This window comes from Mytilus trossulus, chromosome 1 (genome assembly GCF_036588685.1).
Source record: "Mytilus trossulus isolate FHL-02 chromosome 1, PNRI_Mtr1.1.1.hap1, whole genome shotgun sequence".
In the NCBI taxonomy this organism is placed as follows: domain Eukaryota; kingdom Metazoa; phylum Mollusca; class Bivalvia; order Mytilida; family Mytilidae; genus Mytilus; species Mytilus trossulus.
In genome coordinates this window covers 112617910-112642276 of record NC_086373.1, presented here as the reverse complement: position 1 = coordinate 112642276, position 24367 = coordinate 112617910, and the positions used below count along the sequence as shown (strand labels likewise).

At 31.6% G+C, this 24367-nt stretch overlaps 1 protein-coding gene across 4 annotated transcripts; it reads right to left on the bottom strand.

Moving 5' to 3' along the window:
* Window positions 1-443: 443 nt before the first annotated feature.
* On the bottom strand, window positions 444-23954 carry LOC134698278 (putative defense protein Hdd11-like). Of its 4 annotated transcripts, none has more exons than XM_063560480.1 (5): window positions 23850-23954; window positions 7984-8189; window positions 4345-4511; window positions 3308-3399; window positions 444-1814 (listed from the first exon to the last, which is right to left on the bottom strand). In XM_063560480.1, exons 1-5 carry the CDS (start codon window positions 23858-23860, stop codon window positions 1619-1621), a joined length of 672 nt encoding a protein of 223 aa, XP_063416550.1. In that variant the 5' UTR covers window positions 23861-23954; the 3' UTR covers window positions 444-1618. The 4 variants fall into 4 exon arrangements, with proteins under 4 accessions (XP_063416550.1, XP_063416552.1, XP_063416551.1 ...); XM_063560482.1 differs by lacking the exon at window positions 23850-23954 and adding an exon at window positions 23693-23815; XM_063560481.1 differs by lacking the exon at window positions 23850-23954 and adding an exon at window positions 22301-22750.
* Between the last annotated feature and the right edge of the window lie 413 nt (window positions 23955-24367).

Here is a 24367-nt window from a genome sequence, read left to right as displayed (position 1 = left end):
TGGCACCTAACAGCTGAAAGGTGCGGTAAACCTAGCTCTTAACGATATGTCTGTTTTGTTCATGCATCGTTGTAAATATAATGGGATTTGATGCAACTGCATATTTGTTGGAGGGTTAGCACTAAAAATCAGGTTCAATCCACCATTTTCTACATTTGAAAATGCCTGTACCAAGTTAGAAATATAACAGTTGTTGTCCATTCGTTTGATTTGTTTTTGCATTTGATTTTTGACATTTAATTAGAGACTTTCAGTTTTGAATTTTCCTCGGAGTTCCGTATTTTTGTGATTTCCTTTTTTTCTTTAAGTGGATATTTTCTATTATGGCCAAATATTCATCAATATTGTATATACAGATTCAATTCGAATAAAGTAACCTGCTACAATCATAAAACCAAATGACTATACAAATATATTTGAAATTGTTATAAGAATGGCTGAGATGTAATTTCAAACATCTATTAATGGCATGGTAGTTTACATTTACAAGTATCCCTCACACATAGTTTGATCAAATAACCTTTGTAACAAAATATTTGACCACAAAGTCTGTACAAACAGGTCAATAATCAGGACACTGAAATGTTTCATGTATAATTACTTTCATTTGCACAACAGAAATATAATTTGTTCATATACATTTTAAATAAGTGAACAAAAGATAGAAAGAAAATACTAAGAAAGTTCGAATAAAGTACATTAAAATCTAACAATAGCATGGCCAAATAATTGAAATATTTGAGGAACAAAACATAACATAGAAAACTAAAGACTGAGACACATGAACCCCACTAAAAGTTTTAGTAATGTTTGATAACGAATTTAATAAAAAAAAAAAAGTTAATTTCTGTTAGTCTGATTTAAATTATTGTCAATAAACGTAAATGCAAACTGTTATTCAAGTATTATAAATAAAACTCTTCAGAAGGGAACATGTATACTCTTTTAATTATAAATACTACAGACTGAGAAATATGATCACCTTATTTTTAAAAAAAAGTTAACAAATAATTCTATTAAAACATTTAGTTAACACTGTTAATAAGCACACATGACAATGATATTACATGTAAATGAAAGGTTATTTGACAGTCAAAAATGGAAAACAAAACAACAAAAAAACACTGATACAACGAGTCGTATTATGACATCATACCTTCCAAGTAATTCATATAAAAAAAATTAAAGTCCAATAAAAAAAAATTAAAGTCCAATAAATCTCTCACTTAAAGCTAAGGTTTCATCCTTACAGATCAGACGGATAAAAAATGGCTCTAGAAACTGTAAAGATTATAAACAACATAGCTCCTCTGTGCTTACAAAATTTGTTGATTGTCAAAATATCTAAGTATTCTTATAAGTATGTAAATATTCTGAATGTTCAACAGGTAATGTCTATCCGTTCCAGTAAAGAAAAACTTTCAAATTTGCTGCTGCTGCTACTTTATGGAACAGCCTTCCAAGCCATTATAGGACTTAATTTTCCAACTCTCTGAATTTTGTTATTTCAGAAAAAAAAATCTTGAAAAAACAAATTTTGTGATATAATTGTATCAATCCGGTTAATGTCAGGTCAGGTCTAAAATTGTGATAATGTGACTGAATGAAATAATCATATTCAATATAAATGATATGTTAGAAATATAAAAACAGTCATAGCAAGTACAAGTAACGTGGACATTTTATGTATTCCCGCTGAACAAATGGTTGGTGGTTCAGTACATGTTTCGGGGGTGACCGAACTACCTGGGTCCATAATAAATTCTGATACAACATTCATCCAAAAAGTTCTCTGTCGCCTAGCAATGGTTGCTCTGTAAATAAAAAAAAATGGAATAATTCAATATCCTCTTTAATATTTTCTTTAATTAAAATTGCCCGTAATGCAGAATTGATTTTGTTGCCATTTTATCCTGGACGTCCTGATTCGTATTTATTTAGTACAGATCTGTAATGCACAGATGCAGTGTAAACGTACAAAAACAGGAGTAGAAAATCTCAAATTGACATATTGAAGAACCTCTGAAAATACCGTATATTCAATCACAAATGTCTTCTTGTTAATTTAAAGTTTAAATTGAGAAGATATCATATAATTCTAATTGTAAACGATTAGTAAAATCTAGCTTCAATCTGATGTACAGTAGTTGTCGTTTGTTTGTGTAATTTATACGTTTCTCGTTTCTCATTTGTTATATAGATTAGACCGTTTGTTTTCACGTTTGAATGGTTTCACACTTGTAACTTTTGGCCCTTTATAGCTTGTGGTTCGGCTGTGAGCCAATGGACCGTTTTGAAGGCCGTACATTGCTTACAATGGTTTACTTCTATAAATTGTTATTTGGATAAAGAGTTGTCTCATTGGCACTCACACCACATCTTCCTATATCTAATGAAGGAATATAAAGCATGACATGGGTTGTACATTTCATAATTCTTTTCATTCAATAACCTTTTTTGTTTTACAAAGATTGTTCTACTTGAATGTTTTGCGCTATCTTTGTATTGGATTTTATTTTTAATCTAGACAATGTTATCTTAATTTATAAAATCAATGGCTACGGATGGTAGCCACGTACATCTTTTCAATGTATTGCATAAAGTAACTTTGAAATAAAATATGAATGCTGCAAAATCAATGTTTAATGTGGCGATATTCAAACGCTTATTATCTATTGAAACTTCGTTATAATTATGTGTTTAATATAGAATATTTCGTGGTCAGAAAGACGCTTCATCCAACATCAATTTCACTTTTTGTTCTTTGATATTCCGTTGTAAACATGTTGTATTGTACTATTATATTATGTATGTATGCATTTCTCTGTGCTGAGTGATTTAGTATTTGTTTACAAACTGTATTTCAATAAAGTAGTGTCGTCATTATATTTATATTTGTTAACATTGCTATTTAGGTGGGGTTTGTCTAGCCATAACGCCAGGTTCAATCCATCATTTTTCCTCCAATTGACTTGTTTTATGTCAGGAATATGCATTTTGTTATAAAGTAGTCCGTTTCTGGCGTTTGTGTGTTGTGGTTCAGTGTTTTTATTGTTTCGTTGTTTTCTCGCTATAAGAGATGTGTTTTCTTTGGTATTAGTTTGAATCCCGAATTAGTTTTCTATAATGAATGGACAGCTCTTCCTGATGATGAATTTTCTAGGTTATAAAGTGAAACGAAATGTCCTTACAACTTCTCAGAAATCATGTTTAATACAATTACAAACAGGACTGGTGCGATGTATATAAAGCTATATTAGGAACACATGCTTTAGTTACACAATGTCATTGTTGTTTTAAAAAATACCTGATAAACAGTGGACCTTCTGTCGTTGGGGGTGCTTTCCAATAAAATGTCCTGTTATAGATATGCGCATGTGCCATGTGGCCAACTGTATCCTATAAAAGAAGAATGTGTCGTGGGTAATAAAAAGAGACGAACAAACTAAATGTTTTGATAGTCATCCCTTCCATTTTATGTAAAGTCAATTTGGAAGCGTGGTCCTGTTATATAAACAGACGAAAACTCAATCAATTTTGCATTTTTGTTTTATTCAGAATGAAATATTAAACTCAAATTTAAAAATTCACAGCAAAACAAAAGAACCATCATTCACAAAGAGGAAAATTTATTAGAATTATATATCCGGTTATCTCTCCTTTGATAGTTCCATTAAAAGATTAAGAACATATTTCGTCTTTATCTTGTCCCCTTCACTTAACATAAATTCTAATGAAGGAAGCCGGTCGCCAAGATGTACTACTTAAAATCTTATTTTAGTTTTTACTACCATTCTTTCTGCAGTTCAGATACCCTTCATATATATTTTGATGAGATATTTTCAACCAATTATGCCAATGATATGTAGATACCTGACTATCTAGGAATCTACATATTTTCAATAATACAAAACTTGGTATTTTTCAATTCTTTATGATATTATTCCATTGGCTCAAGTGTAGATTGACAACACTGATTATCAGATACATAAAAGAAAAAAAATACCGAACTCCGAGAAAAACTCTAAACGGAAAATCCCTTTTCAATATAAAGAAATTGATAAACAGAGGATCACAGAGCGTTTATTACAAATGTAATCGTAGCTAAGTGGTTTTTTTATTAGGTCACAATTTTGTTTTTAGATTTTACTTTTTGAAGACAACATGTTTGTTTTTCGTTCACTCTTTTGTTCATGATTTTTTTCTCTTTGTCAAAATGCTTTACATTTGTCTTCACCGGGCCTTTTATTTATTCCCTTTTAAAAACACTGAATCGAATTATGTTGTTATTTTTATCTTAAAAACAAGAACAAATATTCGCGTGAAAAAGATTGGAACACTTACATCCAGATTAGTACAGGACATCGTTGTTAGAAAATTTTCTCCAGTATTCAGCATAAAGGTACCAACTGAGACATCTTTATATGTATGGTCACAGTCAGCACGGCGAACTTGTAACAGCATTCCCTCGTAAAAATCGTACCCATGATCACCATTGGCATATACAAATACTGTAAACAAAAAATGCATGTTTAACCCGACGTCACAACTTTCCCAAGTCGGTAGCCTCTGGTCTTTGTATGGTTTTGTTTTTAATTATTATAGTTCTTTTATATGTTTTAGAGTTGGGTATGACGTCCATATTTTTTTTAACTAGTACACGATTTGTTTAGGGGCCAGCTGAAGCAAGCTTCCTGATGCGTGATTTTCCTGCTGTATTGAATACCCATTGGTGGCCTTCGGCTGTTTTCAGCCCTTTGTTCGGGTTGCTATCTCTTTGAGACATTCCCCATTTTTATTTCCATTGGTGCAATGAAAGTGCCCCTTTTTCTTCTTTTTAACGAAACCATTACAACACCATGGTCTATTAAACATATCAATATCCTTCATCACATGATCTATTAAACATATCAATATCCTTCATCACATGATCTATTAAACATATCAATATCCTTCATCACATGATCTATTAAACATATCAATATCCTTCATCACATGATCTATTAAACATATCAATATCCTTCATCACATGATCTATTAAACATATCAATATCCTTCATCACATGATCTATTAAACATATCAATATCCTTCATCACATGATCTATTAAACATATCGATATCCTTCATCAATTTTATCATTTATTTTTTTAAATTGGTTCAATTGAATATTCAGTTGATATACCTTTAGATTGCTAAACCAACATATAAACACGATTTAGTAAATCAATATAAGTCAGAAATGGTCATTTATATTTTTTAGAACGGTTTTGTCGAACATAAAATATTAATTGGAAAATTAGGCCATAGTTTCAGTTATTTTAATGCCGTTAAAGGTACTTTTCCTAGATATATGGTGTGTAAGCAATCAAATTTTTTTTATGAGTTTTCAATATTCATTGCATTATATTGTACATATCGTATATAGTCAGAACAGCAAGCGAATATTGCTACATATCATTTTGCTATGAACCGTTCGTTGGAGAAGGATTTTTATATTTTCTGAACTTTCTTTTGATTATTCAAGTACCATTACAACAGTTTAGTAGGTAACCGATATATATAATACAAGAGGCTGTCACAACAACAGCAAACCGGATTTATTTACATTTATTTGTGTCCTGCCAATATCACAAGAACCATAACTTAATGAACAGTGAAAGTGAAAATCGTCAATATCAAATCTGACCTCCATTTTGTCATCAGTATCAACATATTAAAATTTGAAAAGCTTAGGTTGAATGGTTCATGAGTAAATGCACGGACACGACTGGAAACGCCATTTTTCAATCTTTCAAGAACCATAACTCCTGAACGGTATAAGTCAAAATCGTCATTATTGAACTTGATCTTCTTTTTGTTGTCTGTAACAACATATTAAGATTTGAAAAGCTTTGGTTTAACAGTTCATGAGTAAATGCACGGACAACATTTGGTTGCCGCCCGCCCGACCGCCCTGCCGCCCGCCGTTTATCCCCAAATCAATAACCGACATTTTTGTCACAAAATTCCGGTTAAAAATTGAGAATGGAAATGGGGAATGTGTCAAAGAGACAACAACCCGACCATAGAAAAAACAACAGCAAAAGATCACCAACATGTCTTCAATGGAGCGAGATATTCCACCAACCGGAGGCGTCCTTCAGCTGGCCCCGAAACAAATATATACTAGTTCAGTGATAATGAACGCCATGGTAATTTCCAAATTGTACATATTTGAAATATATATATCTGAAAATAGTAGTAAAACTAGACAGCTGTATTTCCCATTCTTAGCAGATCCATTCAATTCAGGATGGCCTTTAGTACAAAGCAAATGTACTCTTGATATGATAGGTGTTAACGTAGTTTATCTGTAGAAGTATGGGTAATACCCTCAATGATAGAACTATATATATGGGTAATACCTTCAATGACCGAATTATGGGTTATACCTTCAATGACAGAATTAGCCGTATAGGTTATACCTTCAATAACCGAATTCGTCGTATGGGTTTTACCTTCAATGACCGAATAAGCCATATGGGTTATATCTTCAATGACCGAATTAGCCGTATGGGTTATACCTTCAATAACCGAATTAGCTGTATGGGTTATACCTTCAATGACCGAATTAGCCGTACAAGTTATACCTTCAATGACAGAATGAGCCGTATGGGTTATACCTTCAATGACCGAATTAGCCATATTGGTTATACCTTCAATGACCGAATTAGCCGTATGGGTTATACCTTCAATGACAGAATTAGCCGTATGGGTTATACCTTCAATGACCGAATTAGTCGTATGGGTCATACCTTCAATGACCGAATTAGCTGTATGGTTTATACCTTCAATGACCGAATAAGCCGTACAAGTTATACCTTCAATGACCGAGTTAGCCGTATGGGTTATACCTTCAATGACCGAATTAGCTGTATGGGTTATACCTTCAATGACCGAATTAGCCGTATGGGTTATACCTTCAATGACCGAATTAGCCGTATTGGTTATACCTTCAATAACCGAATTAGCCGTATGGGTTATACCTTCAATAACCGAATTAGCCATATGGGTTATACCTTCAATGACCGAATTAGCCGTATGGGTTATACCTTCAATGACAGAATTAGCCGTATGGGTTATACCTTCAATGACCGAATTAGCCGTATGGGTTATACCTTCAATGAACGAATTCGCCGTATGGGTTATACCTTCAATGACCGAATTAGCCGTATAGGTTATACCTTCAATAACCGAATTAGCCATATGGGTTATACCTTCAATGACCGAATTAGCCGTATGGGTTATACCTTCAATGACCGAATTAGCCTTATGGGTTATACCTTCAATGACCGAATTAGCCATATGGGTTATACCTTCAATGACCGAATTAGCCGTATAGGTTATACCTTCAATAACCGAATTAGCCATATGGGTTATACCTTCAATGACCGAATTAGCCGTATGGGTTATACCTTCAATGACCGAATTAGCCTTATGGGTTATACCTTCAATGACCGAATTAGCCATATGGGTTATACCTTCAATGACCGAATTAGCCGTATGGGTTATACCTTCAATGACCGAATTAGCCTTATGGGTTATACCTTCAATGACCGAATTAGCCGTATGGGTTATACCTTCAATGACCGAATTAGCCTTATGGGTTTTACCTTCAATGACCGAATTAGCCATATGGGTTATACCTTCAATAACCGAATAAGCCATATGGGTTATACCTTCAATGACCGAATAAGCCGTATGGGTTATACTTTCAATGACCGAATAAGCCATATGGGTTATACCTTCAATAACCGAATAAGCCATATGGGTTATACCTTCAATGACCGAATAAGCCGTATGGGTTATACCTTCAATGACAGAATTAGCCTTATGGGTTATACCTTCAATGACCGAATTAGCCTTATGGGTTTTACCTTCAATGACAGAATTAGCCGTATGGGTTATACCTTCAATGACCGAATTAGCCTTATGGGTTTTACCTTCAATGACAGAATTAGCCGTATAGGTCGTGGTGTTGATGGATATTTTGTAAGGAGATGATACAGTTTGAGAATAAGCCTTATTTCCGTCTGCATCCAAATGTCCTGCTGGATTCATGTCCACACATGTTTGGCCTGGTACGTATAATCCGTGGCTGCTGACGGATGTCACATAAAGGCAAACTATAAACAGGGTCACAGTCATTCTAAAAATAAAAGGCATGATATGATCAATAACATTACAAAAAGAATAATCTTGACATCGTCAGCAATGTACATGTGTTTTAAAAGGACTTAGGACTTTATTAGTTATGTTTGAAACATTGAAATAGAATTTACGTTATAAAAGCAAAATGTTGTATTACTAATTTTGTAAGCATCTTAAAAATTAAAAAGGCGTGCATTTTATTAATACAGAAAAATACAAAAAAAACATTGAAAAAATATGATTTGTACGAATAAAGGATATTCTATTTGGTAGAAGATAATAAACAACAGTAAAATTATAATTATACTTAGCATGGGAGGTTTGATGTTCCAAGAAATATGTATCTTTTCGAATTGTCATCAAGTCTAAGGTTAAGACCGTATTCATTGAAAATGAAATAAGATAAGACCGAACTGCAAAGTAAATTCGAAACAAAAAGTTCCATATGAAAAGGCAAAATCAAAAGAACGAATGGATAACAACCGTCATACGAGGCATTTCTGTAGAAAATGGTGGATTAAACCTAGCTTACATAGAACTAAACCGTCTCACTGAATTCGGATTTCCATTGAGCACAAAAGATAAAAACGTTACAAACAATGGGATACATAACACTGTGATATAATCCACAAACAAACAGCACAATAGATAGAAACTTTAAAAACAATGGGATACATAAACACTGTGATATAATCTTAACCACAAATAAAACTAATTAATGTTTCAGCAAAGAATCACAAAATGGCATATTGACATCATTTTAAATGCCTTTTTATTTTTATGTTTTATATTTTTTAACTTGTCTGTAACTTTGTACTTGCATGGTTTTATGAGCATAAACTATCTACAAATCACACAAGCAAATATATATACGTCATCAAGCCTCTATCTCATCAATACTAAGTAATATACTAGGCCATACAGACATGTTTATAATGACCAATTAAAATAATGTATGAGACTTGTTGATGTGTATTCTGTCAAATGTGCTTACAAATTGTTATTTGATTTATTTTAAATATCAAGTCCGGTAAAGTCTCAAGAGAACTCATGTTTACTATGTAAATATGTACATACCATGCCGTACTCTTAATTAAATTTACTTACTTTAACTTATTTACCTATCACTAAATTAATTAACTATAAAATAACAAATCTTAAATAATTTTATAGATCGAAAGTTCAAACTGTTCGAAAAGTAATTTTATTCGATTTAATCAAAAATAGTCTTGATGATATTTATATATTATTTGATATATTTTGCGTCTTGATGATATCTATATATTATTTGATATAATTTGCATCTTATAAAGGAGTAATTATTTGGACAAAATTAATTATTTTCACTGCTTGAACCGTCTGATATTCCAGTGGTGAGATAACAATGCTGTGTGGTGGTTTTTGTGTTTTATACATTAAGAACTTCGTACACAGTATATGATTTGTGACGATTCAGAATTTTGTAATGGTTTCTTTGTAATTTTGTGTCACAGGACACTAATTATCTCAATAATCAAAAATAAAACAGATATATGCAGGTACAAAATTTAAACAGATTGATACGCAATTTGGATGATACAAAACATGCATATAGCAGATACATAAAGCAAAAAAGACAAACTTTCAAGAATTAAAATAACAATCAAAACAGTTTATTTGCCACACTTCAATAAATCAATATATAAGGAATCGGATATGGGGCGGTTGGAGACCATAAGTGATCGCGACCAAGTACAAAACAGTACGTTTATAGACGCAATAACTACATTTTTTAACAGTTAAATGAATGAAACAATACAAATTAAAAAAAAACATGCCTGGTAATCTTTCTACAAAGCCATGTTTACATTTGCAAAGAAAAGTTTTCAGCTAATCGCTATCAAAATGGTTACGGTTAAAATAAAAAATTTAAACTTAACTCATAAAATTTTAGAAAATCCAGCTAAATTAACAGCACTAAAGGATAACAGTTTCTTCAAACTTCCAGTTAAAGGAAAAATGTGTAGCCGTAATATTTCGCGAATGTGTTGTAAACAGTCACTCATGGTAGATTGATATGAGAAATCTTAAAGGGGCATTAGCTGTCAAATTTATGTCTACTGATTAGACTCATATGCTCATATATAAAGACAAAAAGTCTTAAATAAACAATTAACATGCATAAACTCGATATTAGGTAATAACATTTCGTGTGTTTATTTTGTCTAGACGTTAACGTATGACTATCGAGATAAAGTCCAAAGACTGCCGACGGTCACATAACCCAATATAACATAAATTAGTGAGCGACCACGTGCCATTGGATTTTTCTAGATTTGTTTGATATCATATTGAAGTTAAAGTACCTTTATCAGCGTTTTTACCTGTATATGAATGATATTATTTTTGTGGATCGAATCAGTCATATAACTTTTTACTTTCATGGCTAGTATTTCTTCTTACCGTGTTTTTTTTTTGGTGAGCGCCAATGTAACCGGAGAGTATGAATTTCATTACAAAAACGCATGTCTGCACCGGGACTCGGATTCTTTGTGTTATATACCACATTTACTAAAGGAAGCCATCCCGTCCCAAGCAAAAGGCTTTTCGTGTTTCAAACTAGATTTGAAAATCTTACATAAAATGCCTTTAACGCTTAAGTCTCGTTTTGTATGAAAGCTTCTAAGTCAGAGCCCATTGGCTTCTCAGCCTCGAATGTTATAAGAAATCTAATAAAAGCTTATTGGCATTTCAATCTGGATTTCTGACAAAAACAGCTTTTTGATGGATAAGGATGAGAAAATTAGTAAGAGGCTTCTAGTGTATCGCTTAATTGGAATGGAAAATCGAAGTAAAATGCTTTTGACGTTTCGAGCCCGAGGACATATTTATTAATTTTCTTGTATCATACATCAAGTGTCTTCTGGAAATCTTGTGAAACAAAAAGTAACGAGGAGAATTTAGTGAAAATTTAGGAAAAACACATAAAACATGGGATACTATTACTAACTCCGTTAGACAGGTTAAACAGGCAGTAAAAAAAGCACAGGAACATTCACTCTACAGATCCATAAAGTGAAATTCAATCAGTCTGAGCTGGATCCAACTTGCCCTATATGCAGATTGGAAAACGAGACTTTTCTCCATATACTCACTAAATGTTCGACATGTAGTGATATAAGAAAATCAGAATTTTAAATACCGAAGAACCTTATTATATCTAAAATTGGTCAGGAAAAATGGATAAATCAGTTTATTAATAGACAAATAATCTGCCAACTATTAATTGACTGGCAGTGCCTCGTTCAGCAAGACTTAATTATTGTCAAATGACAAGAAATTTATTCTCTAGTGAATATTGCTATGCTGTGCATGTTAGAAGGCTAAATGCGTATAGTCTATTGTGAGTCTGACGATCCCTGTGTGATATAAAATCAGTTAAATTCTATGATTTTTCAGACAATATGATTTTAAGATTTTAATGTGGACATTTAAGTAAGTTATTGCTTGTGTACAGAATTAGAATTTTAAAATTTTAAATAACAAGAACAAGAAGAAGAACAACAACAACAACAACAACAACAAGAAGGAGGAGAACAACAACAACAACAACAAAAAGTATTTTGAAAACAGTAGAAATTGGTATAAAACAAATTAGGTCTCCAAAAATGTACAGCATGATGCTGTATTTTTCAGTCTGTTCAGATTCCAAAATTAAAATGGCGGTTTTAATCCTTTTTCTAAATAAAAGAATGTATACACCAATTGTTCTCAAATGCACATCTTTAAAATAAAATATTATCTTAATATTTCATATGTATCTATAAATAACAATTCTTTTCATATCATATATCAAGATCGATAGAGCATGACATGACATACTGTACCGAAACAATATATCCAAGTACATCTATTATCCAACTCACCAAAATATAAAATAAAATAAAAAGAGTCGTGACTACATTTAACAAAGAAAGAGATTTAGATTACATTTAAAGACGAAAAGGAATAATCTTGAATATCAGTATTATAATGAGTTCATAAAGAATATGTAAATTATTTGTATAGACATACATTCCGTCTACTTATTTCGAAATAATATAGAAACGAATTCAATAAAACTTTAATATACGTAATAATGATATTAAAGGCACATAGGTATATATAGGTACATGTACTCAGAAATATTATTCCATTTATCAAAAATCCCAAATTCTGACTCTAGTCTCGTGACACGTCAACACCAATGTGTTAACACTAAGTCACGTTCGAATATCATATAACGTAAATTAGTCTTTCTATCTGCCTTTACATATTTTTCAAGTTCATTATGACCTTCTTTAACTAAAATAAATTCATTCTTAAACAGGTCGTATGTTATATAAAAGGTTCATAATATATAACCCTAAATTGGGTACATTAAAACATTAAAGAAAACGAATGTCCTTAATATCAGGAACTTATATCTCTAATAGCAGGTACATTGTAAAATTTGAACTAAATTACTAATATCTCTAACATTTCTAACATCAGCCCAGGTAGCACAAAACATTTTCAAAACATTTTTATAAGGTTGTATAAATGTCTTATCAAAACGTTGTCAAACAAATATTTTCGTGATGTTATGTGAATATTTTTTCTTTGATTTTTAAAACATTTATTTAAAACATTTTTTGAAAATATTTTTACAATGATGTAAGAATATTCATAAAAATGTTTTCGATAATATTTTCTAAGATATTTTGTATGAATGTTTTATAAATGTTCAGAATATATGTAGGTTCTACCTCTGAAAAACATTTTAAAGGTATATAAGTAGAACATTCTTAACAATATCACTCCGATGTTTTAAAAATATTTTCTAAAAATGTTTCATGAAATGTTTGAATAACATGCCTTTGAGATATTTTAACAACATTTCTTCATAATATTTGATGAAAACATTTTGAAAACGTTACGCTTTTAATATTGAGAAAATGAATTTATAAAACATTTTGTTGCTAATATTTTGACAACATTTTAAAATAATATTATGAACACATTTACCCCAAAACATTTTAAAAACGTTTCGCATTTAATATTGAGAAAATGACTTTATAAAACATTTTGCTGCTCATATTTTAACAACATTCTAAAATAATATTATGAATACATTTACAAAAAAATATTTAATAGAAAATGTTTTAACAACATTTTTCAAACATTAATTTAGGTTATGTAAAATACTTTATTTTATTAAATGACAGAGAGCTGTACCTCGATCCCATGCTATAGCATTATACCAGAGACATAAAATACAATGTCTTATATGTCTCTGATTATACATAGTGCACGCACTGCTATTTTCCGGATTTTATGTTCCACTACCGACATATTCTTACATCATTGTAAAAAAATGTCTTATATGTCTCTGATTATACATAGTGCACGCACTGCTATTTTCCGGATTTTATGTTCCACTACCGACATCAAACGTTTTCACATTTAAAATCTAACTGTTCCCGATGATCAACGGACATGATCCAAAGAAATTTTGGAACCAGTAACCGGAAGTTTTATTTATTGCCATGCTGTAAACAAAGACAAAGGAAACGTACAAAATAAAGAATAACCTTATCATGCGTTAACACTGGTAAGATATGACACTAGTTCACATTTATAAATCATTGTTATGCTTCTGAAAATATATTGGTTAATTTGTTTAATATATTCAAAGAATAAATACGAGTGTAAACAAGTATAATACAAAGAGGGGGATGATGATAATTTAGTCTGCCTTGATGTTGTGATGTGTATGTCCAGTGAATTATACAAATAGGGTTAAACTAAAGGGTTATTTAAATTATTTAAAAGTCTATAAATGCAATCACATGTAACCACTGAGCATGTCTGAAAAGTTATGTTATAAGCATTACAAGTCAGCCCATTATTTGCATTATTTGCTCCATCGCTGGCTACACATCTACTAATCAAGGGAATCTCAAATACACAATGATTATCAAAGCTTTTGCTATTTGACAAAGCGAGTGTTGTTGCCTCTATAATATATTATTTTACGCTTTTGTAACTTGTACTTTTGTGTTGAGCCCTACAACCTATTGCCCAGCCAGATAGTTATTTATAGGCCGGTCCCAAGACATGAGTTTAATTCAGTAGTTGCCGGTTCATTTCTGACAAATTTGTTTTTTCGTTAAACTTTACGAATTATGCTATTGTTAGAATTGTTTAAATTAAACGCCTTTACAGGACGTATTATGGTAATGTATACTGTGTCCGTCTGTCGATAGGCCTGTCCGTTCCTCTATCTGTTGCGTCAACATGTCAGACACTAACTCAAAAAAGCTTTAACCAATTTGAATAACACTTTGGTGGATTGTTTATATACATGGAGCAGCTGTTCACCTTTGAATGTTGTGGCCTTTGTAGCTGACTATTACACTGAGACTTTTTCTAACTTATATTTTATTGATTTGTTTTTTTTAACTTTTGTAGGATCAATTAGACGTTCCAAAATTTATGATAAATTTTCTGAAATGCAGATTAAAATGGAGAATGGAAATGGGGATTTTAAAGAAGAATATAAGCTTAGAAATGACTTCAACCATCCTGGAAGAGCAAATTTTTATGAAGGTATTTATTATTTTAAATCCTCAATCTACATTACATATATTTGCGCGAAAATATACAATAACCATTACAAAACATTTTTTTTTATGTAAGACCAAGAAAATGTTACGGGTTCTTCATGGCTGGCTACTCTTTATAGTTCAGAAAATCTTATTTTAAAAACTGGTGAAATCTACCTTTACACTTGTTTAATAATAATAAAAAAAACCTCTAGATGTATAAAATTGTTGCTTCACACTCAATTAACACTGATAAGTTGACACTTTTCAATATATTTTTGTAAAACCACTGGATTTAATGAAGAGAAATAGTTTATAGTGTAATTTTGATTAATAACTGAAGCTCCACTTGTTTAATCACTAAACTGAAGGACTAATTTGTTTACACTTTATTTTACAGAAGCCAGCAGATGTCAAAGGAAATAAAAGGAATGGAAGAAAGGAACCTTTGAAAAAGAACAGTGATATGAAAATATTGAATAAATGTTTTGCATTTATGATTGTAGTTCTATCTTGTATAGTGTTGACTAATAATATATAAGGTAGCAGAGAAAACAGTTAAAAAAAACTATGCAGAAAAATGTCTGATGGTAACTGTGATCAAACATGAGATCAAGAAATACTTTTAAAAAAAATGCGCAAAGATATTTAAAATCAGAAAAAAAGAATACCTTTCTGTATGTAAAACCATGACAAACTAAATAATAATACGTGTTCAATAAATACAAAAAAATAGGGTAATGTCAATGAGATAGTAAACAAAATATATTTTTGATTCAACTGTAATCAACAAACAATTGTAAAATGAGATGTTGGGTAAAGATCAGTATGATAGTGGTGTTTTTCAGATGCAGATCTAGGATTATGTTTACTAAACAAAGTTGAAGTAAAATAGTTGGAATTAGATAAACCATAATTATAGCTCCATACGGGGACCAAGGATCCCCCCATATTCAAACAGGATCAACTGTTTTATAATGTTTTATAAAACGTTTGAATAATGATGTAAGAAAACATTTTTCTAATGATATTTATACAACATTTTAATGATGTTTTGAGAATATGAACATTATTAAAACATTTTGTAAAATGTTTTTTGAACATTATTAAAACATTTTGTAAAATGTTTTTTGAACATTTTCACAACATTATTTCCTGCAAAACATTTTTGTTTTATGTTTTAAAAATGTTTCAAGGATATTTTGATATAAAACAAACATTTATAAAACATTTTACAAACATTGTCAACAAAATTTAGAAACGTTTTAATGATGTCTTACAAATATTCTGGAAATGTTATAGAAAATGTTTTGAAAATATTTTTGATACCATACAATGGCACGTTATTTTAATATTTTCTACGATATTTTCACAACATTTTTCAAAATGTTTTAAAAACATAAACAAAATATTTTTGTGTTAACTGGGAGGTACTTTATAAAATTAAAAGATTCTAAAACACCAAGCAAAACTATTATAATCGTGTAAAATATCGCAAATTTCAATAACAGTAACTGTAATATTCAATACGTTATAAAATCATAATTATATCTAAATCAAGTCGAATCATTATTTGGTTTAAAATCTAAGTCTTGGATTTTAACAAGCCAAACTTACAAATATACACAATTCAAGGCTGATCAAACCATTCAAACGACATTACAACATATCTTAAAAAATATCTACCAAATAATGGCTCGTTACCAAAACGTATAGAAAAGACAATTCTCACAAATAAAATGTATACAAAATTTCGTGAGAAAAGTTTGAATAAAAGAACAAAACACACATATAAACTGAGGAGAGGACGTGACAAGTTGTAGACAGAGAGGACGTGACAAGGTGTAGACAGAGAGGACGTGACGAGGTGTGTAGACAGAGAGGACGTGACAAGGTGTGTAGACAGAGGACGTGACAAGGTGTGTAGACAGAGGACGTGACAAGGTAGGACGTGACGAGGTGTGTAGACAGAGAGGACGTGACAAGGTGTGTAGACAGAGGACGTGACAATGTGTGTAGACAGAGAGGACGTGACAAGGTAGGACGTGACGAGGTGTGTAGACAGAGAGGACGTGACGAGGTGTGTAGACAGAGAGGACGTGACAAGGTGTAGACAGAGAGGACGTGACAAGGTGTGTAGACAGAGAGGACGTGACAAGGTGTAGACAGAGAGGACGTGACAAGGTGTGTAGACAGAAAGGACGTGACGAGGTGTGTAGACAGAGGACGTGACAAGGTGTGTAGACAGAGAGGACGTGACAAGGTGTGTAGACAGAGAAAAAACCTATTGGCATTTCAATCTGGATTTCTGACAAAAACAGCTTTTTGATGGATAAGGATGAGAAAATTAGTAAGAGGCTTCTAGTGTATCGCTTAATTGGAATGGAAAATCGAAGTAAAATGCTTTTGACGTTTCGAGCCCGAGGACACATTTATTAATTTTCTTGTATCCTACATCAAGTGTCTTCTGGAAATCTTGTGAAACAAAAAGTAACGAGGAGAATTTAGTGAAAATTTAGGAAAAACACATAAAACATGGGATACTATTACTAACTCCGTTAAACAGGTTAAACAGGCAGTAAAAAAAGCTCGAATGGCACAGGAACATTCACTCTACAGATCCATAAAGTGAAATTCAATCAGTCTGAGCTGGATCCAACTTGCCCTATATGCAGATTGGAAAACGAGACTTTTCTCCATATACTCACTAGATGTTCGACATGTAGTGATATAAGAAAATCACAATTTCAAATATCGAAGAACCTTATTATATCTAAAATTGGTCAGGAAAAATGGACAAATCAGTTTATTAATAGACAAATAATCTGCCAACTATTAATTGACTGGCAGTGCCTCGTTCAGCAAGACTTAATTATTGTCAAATGACAAGAAATTTATTCTCTAGAGAATATTGCTATGCTGTGCATGTTAGAAGGCTAAATGCTTATAGTCTATTGTGAGTCTGACGATCCCTGTGTGATATAAAATCAGTTAAATTCTCTGATTTTACAGACAATATGATTTTAAGATTTTAACTATACTATGTGGACATTTAAGTAAGTTATTGCTTGTGTACATAATTAGAATTTTAAAATTTTAAACAACAAGAACAAGAAGAAGAACAACAACAACAACAACAACAACAAGAAGAAGGAGAACAACAACAACAAGAAGAAGGAGAACAACAACAACAAGAAGAAGAGGAAGGAGAACAACAACCATAACAAAAAGTATTTTGAAAACAGTAGAAATTGGTATAAAACAAATTGGGTCTCCAAAAATGTACAGTATTTTCAGTCTGTTCAGATTCCAAAATTAAAATGGCGGTTTTAATCCTTTTTCTAAATAAAAGAATGTATACACCAATTGTTCTCAAATGCACATCTTTAAAATAAAATATTATCTTAATGTTTCATATGTATCTATAAATAACAATTCTTTTCATATCATATATCAAGATCGATAGAGCATGACATGACATACTGTACCGAAGCAATATATCCAAGTACATCTATTATCCAACTCACCAAAATATAAAATAAAAAGAGTCGTGACTACATTTAACAAAGAAAGAGATTGAGATTACATTTAAAGACGAAAAGGAATAATCTTGAATATCAGTATTATAATGAGTTCATAAAGAATATGTAAATTATTGGTATAGACATACATTCCGTCTACTTATTTCGAAATAATATAGAAACGAATTCAATAAAACTTTAATAAACGTAATAATGATATTAAAGGCACATAGGTATATATAGGTACATGTACTCAGAAATATCATTCCATTTATCAAAAATCCCAAAGTCTGACTCTAGTCTCGTGACACGTCAACAACAATGTGTTAACACTAAGTCACGTTCGAATATCATATAACGTAAATAGACCACTTTCGAGTTCATCCGTCACCGGCAAAAACTCGTCAATTATACACGCCTTTATGACGTCATTTACCAGATAGAGGGGCTCGCCTGTATCCCTGCACTATTTACGTTCTTCAAGCGTCTTAGTGATCGTCTTTGTGCAGGATAAACTAGAAATAATGGTTGCTCTGTAGGTACTTACTGACATTTCCCTAATGACAGCAGTGTTGATTGTCAATTTTGAGAATTCAATTTGCCGAATAATTCGTACAATATAGAATTATAGTTTTCCAACCACTCGCTCAACATTGGAAGGAAGTGACAACGCCCCTAAACGCACAAATGACGATGATAAAGGCGCGTATAATTGACGAGTTTTTTCCGGTGACGGATGAACTCGAAAGTGGTCTATTAGTTTTTCTATACGCCTTTACATATTTTCCAAGTTCATTATGACCTTCTTTAACTAAAATAATTTCATTCTTAAACAGGTCGTATGTTATATAAAAGGTTCATAATATATAACCCTAAATTGGGTACATTAAAACATTAAAGAAAACGAATGTCCTTAATATCAGGAACTTATATCTCTAATAGCAGGTACATTGTAAAATTTGAACTAAATTACTAATATCTCTAACATTTCTAACATCAGGTACTTTATAAAATTGAAAGATTCTAAAACACCAAGCAAAACTATTATAATCGTGTAAAATATCGCAAATTTCAATAACTGTAACTGTAATATTCAATACGTTATAAATCAAGTCGAATCATTATTTGGTTTAAAATCTAAGTCTTGGATTTTAACAAGCCAAACTTACAAATATACACAATTCAAGGCTGATCAAACCATTCAAACGACATTACAACATATCTTATAAAATATCTACCAAATAATGGCTCGTTACCAAAACGTATAGAAAAGACAATTCTCACAAATAAAATGTATACAAAATCTCGTGAGACAAGTTTGAATAAAAGAAAAAAAACACACATATAAACAGAGGAGAGGACGTGACAAGGTGTAGACAGAGAGGACGTGACAAGGTGACAAGGTGTGTAGACAGAGAGGACGTGACAAGTTGTAGACAGAGAGGACGTGACAAGGTGTGTAGACAGAGAGGACGTGACAAGGTGTGTAGACAGAGAGGACGTGACAAGTTGTAGACAGAGAGGACGTGACAAGGTGTGTAGACAGAGAGGACGTGACAAGGTGTAGACAGAGAGGACTGACAAGGTGTGTAGACAGAGAGGACGTGACAAGGTGTAGACAGAGAGGACTGACAAGGTGTGTAGACAGAGAGGACGTGACAAGGTGTAGACAGAGAGGACGTGACGAGGTGTGTAGACAGAGAGGACGTGACAAGGTGTAAACAGAGAGGACGTGACAAGGTGTGTAGACAGAGAGGACGTGACAAGGTGTGTAGACAGTTTTGAATTACAGTGAAACCTGTGTTATTCGACAGACTGGGGGATCAGAAAAAAAATGTTGGATTATGTCAAAATACTCAGGGTGGGGTTTTTTGCTAGGTTGGCATATTTTTGGACCACGAAAATGTGTGGTTTAAAGCAGGATGTTGGAATAATCAAGTGTCGGATTATACACAGCTACTTTAGTACAAGTAATCTTTCTGTACAGTTCTAAAGATGCATATCAAGTGTACATCTTTAATGCTGTATAAAAACTGTACATTTTAAAAGCTGTATATAAACTGCAACTCTGTAAAGACTGCACATTTTTAATCTGTATAAGCTAATCAGTTCTACCACTGCATCTTGTGTGATACGATATCTATCCACTGTATATATACAGTTTTATAGATGTACAGTTTATATAAAGCTTTACAGCTGTACAGTTTATATACAGTTTTATAGATGTACAGTTTATATACAGCTTTACGGCTGTAAAGTTTATACACAGCTTTACAGATGTTCAGTTTATACACAGCTTTACAGATGTACAGTTGATATACAGCTTACAGATGTACAGTTTATATACAGCTTTACGGCTGTAAAGTTTATACACAGCTTTACAAATGTTCAGTTTATATAAAGCTTTACGGCTGTAAAGTTTATACACAGCTTTACAGATGTACAGTTTATATACAGTTTTATAGATGTACAGTTTATATACAGCTTTACAGCTGTAAAGTTTATACACAGCTTTACAGATGTTCAGTTTATACACAGCTTTACAAATGTTCAGTTTATATAAAGCTTTACGGCTGTAAAGTTTATACACAGCTTTACAGATGTTCAGTTTATACACAGCTTTACAGATGTACAGTTGATATACAGCTTACAGATGTACAGTTTATATACAGCTTTACGGCTGTAAAGTTTATACACAGCTTTACAGATGTTCAGTTTATACACAGCTTTACAAATGTTCAGTTTATATAAAGCTTTACGACTGTAAAGTTTATACACAGCTTTACAGATGTACAGTTTATATACAGTTTTATAGATGTACAGTTTATATACAGCTTTACAGTTGTAAAGTTTATACACAGCTTTACAGATGTTCAGTTTATACACAGCTTTACAAATGTTCAGTTTATATAAAGCTTTACGGCTGCAAAGTTTATACACAGCTTTACAGATGTTTAGTTTATACACAGATTTACAGATGTACAGTTGATATACAGCTTACAGATGTACAGTTTATATACAGCTTTACGGCTGTAAAGTTTATACACAGCTTTACAGATGTTCAGTTTATACACAGCTTTACAAATGTTCAGTTTATATAAAGCTTTACGGCTGTAAAGTTTATACAAAGCTTTAGAGATGTTCAGTTTATACACAGCTTTACAAATGTGCAGTTTATGTACAGCTTTACAGATGTGCAGTTTATATACAGCTTTACATATGTACATCTTTTATGCATCTTTAGAACTGTATATTTTGGTAATCGGTGATATTTTAAAATTCGTCTGAGTTGCATTGTTCTTGGATGATCATGTATTAAAAGGATTATTGCTTTGATACAGCTTCAATATTTCTTTTTCTGCCATTTATCTCGACCTTCTAAATTAATGAAATGAGACATGATATTCAGAGACGACTGTCGATCATAGATTTAAAGCGAAGGTTTAGATTTATAACAAATGTCCATCAACTTAATATTGTTAAATAGTCTATGTTCTCATTACTGTGAAATATAATATATAAAATTAATAGAAGTGTGAACCATTATCATTGTTGAGGTTAGGTTTTGGTTCTAATGATATGACACTGTGTATGATCAATAATCTAAAATCATTATAATTGCTGGGGTTAGGTTTGGTTCTTATAATATGACGCTATTTATGAACAAAAATCTTAAGTCATTATCATTGCTAGCGTTAAGTTTAGTCCTAATGATGTGACGCTTTGGACATGTTGGAAGACTCCCTATTGAATGAGGAATCTATACAAATTCAAAAATTGAAAAATACTTTCTGCATACATCAAGATTATCTGGACTAGGGTAATGGCTATAGATTTTAATGAATGAATAATTTATTGCAAAAAGCATATATATATGTGGTATAGCAACGAAAACATATTTACAACATAGCAAATGATAAACAGCAGAGACAGATAAAAAAAAAAGGCGGTTGTCCTTTGTAATCAAAGCTAAACATACTTACCTTATTTATTTTACAGTTAAAGAAAACAATTTAATTTTAACATTAAGCAATCCTTATTCTATTGTGCAGTTTCTGCTCCAACAGGTTTTATTACTGACAGATACTAATCGACTAAATGTTTATGCCGGATATATTTAACTTTAACATGACGTTGTTGACACCCCGGTTGTTTTCTGATCGTATTATAAACCTATTTACACTCTTATGGTATAGGAAATATCTACGGTTAAGGCTTGTTGATTAACATGAAAGCTACACATATTTTAAACGTCTCTTAGACTAGTAAATTCCTCCTTAAATAATGCACTCCATTTTTTTCGTATTTGAAGCATAGTAAAATATACACTGACCGACTTACTCAACAGACGACCAAATTGCATTTACATTATAAAAACACACACATTAAAGTATAACAAGGATTTCAAAGACAACTCTATTAACAAATATTCAAAAACTACAAAGAGTTCAAAATAGTATACTTGAAATGAAAACTTTCAAAATACGTCTATCTCAAATTTGATAGGTATTTATAAATAATCTCCCTTTGGCGTCTGTCTGTCACCGATTTACACACCGAAATAGGTTGTATCTCGAATTTTTGAAATTATGTTAAATTATGTGCATTGTTTTTGTTAACTAGGATTAAGATTCAGGGTCTGTTTTATAATCTTTGCTCACATCTGAATGCGTCAGATATCAAAGATATAACTTGTTCATCTCTAATTATTGTAAAGATTTTGATAATCTTTGTCATTTGATATACACAAAAAAAGGCTAAAATAAACTCATTTGTTAGCATCGTAATATAAACTCATTTGTTAGTATAATCAGAACAGGATATATGTTCGGAAATCTGGAAGCATTGACTTTATAGTTATCCGATATTTTCTGAGCATCGCATCTACGTTATTATTGGTGAAATGGAAGCCTATATTTTCTGAGCATCGCATCTACGTTATTATTGTGAAATTGTAAATATTTGAATTCTGTGATTTATATTTACTTTATGAAAATACATGGTATTTACGAAAGTTACAAAACTTGACACGCCACTCACACTAAATTGATTTGGTATTTATCCACATTTATGTGGAGGGAAAAGACACGGTCACTTCTCTCAGAAAAAAATTCCGATATGCCTTTATATAACACAGTGTTACATAAGGGTATATAGGGGGAAATCTGAGACAAGTGCCTGTGGTAAAAGAGACAAAATAACATATGTACATGTTTCAATGATTTATCTTAAAAATATTAACTGAATGTCATAATAAACAAAAGATATATAGGCTGCAATTAGCTCTTAAAAACAAAACGACGTCCTTATAATTATAATATTTATAATCAGTTTATATACAAATAGTAATTATTTATTTAAAATAATCTCCTTACCTGAATTTGTTTTAATAATAAATTTGTATCCCTTAATCAGTTATTAACATATGTGCTTTTTGCGTATCAATTCAAAAAGGTGGTTGTTTTTCGTTTGACATGCCTTGTTCTGTTGTACATCTTTAAATACTTATTTTTTAATCGTGTTCACGCTTACCTGTCCCCCATATAAAGATATATTTACAAGTCTGTATAGACTGTCAAGCTCAACGTCAAATGAATATAAAAAAAATTGAAATTCATACACCTTTCAATAGGCGCTACATTATCAATGATCTATATTCTCCAGGCTAAATCAGTGTTAATGTTATTCATTATTAATTGTAAGATTAACCTAAACTTACAGTAACAAAAGGTAACTGTACTTATAATCATATTCATTTTTTTCTGTTTTGTCGTTTCTTGAACTACGGCAAACAAATGCTGTTTCTTATTTGTAGTTCTTTGTTAATCCTTCCTGTTAATTAAGAGCAAAGGCAACACTACAAAGAAGACAAGACAACACCAACTCAGGCTATGCTTATTCCCATCGTACCAAATAACAAGCTGGTGAAACTCGTGGTCGGATGCATCCCCATCTCGGTAACAACAAACTATCAAGATCTCAGGGGTATAGCAACCATTAAAATGTATCAAACAATGTTAAACTATGTTGGTATAGTGAGTTTAAAAATC

Bases quoted from the DNA above. Each gene is read 5' to 3' on its own strand.
- LOC134698278 (XM_063560480.1), bottom strand. The intron at 4,512-7,983 runs GTAAAACCCATA...TTTTGTTTACAG, and splicing joins GGCTAATTCTGTCATTGAAG to TATTTGTATATGCCAATGGT. The intron at 1,815-3,307 runs GTATTTTTTAAA...TTTTATTTACAG, and splicing joins GAAGGTCCACTGTTTATCAG to AGCAACCATTGCTAGGCGAC.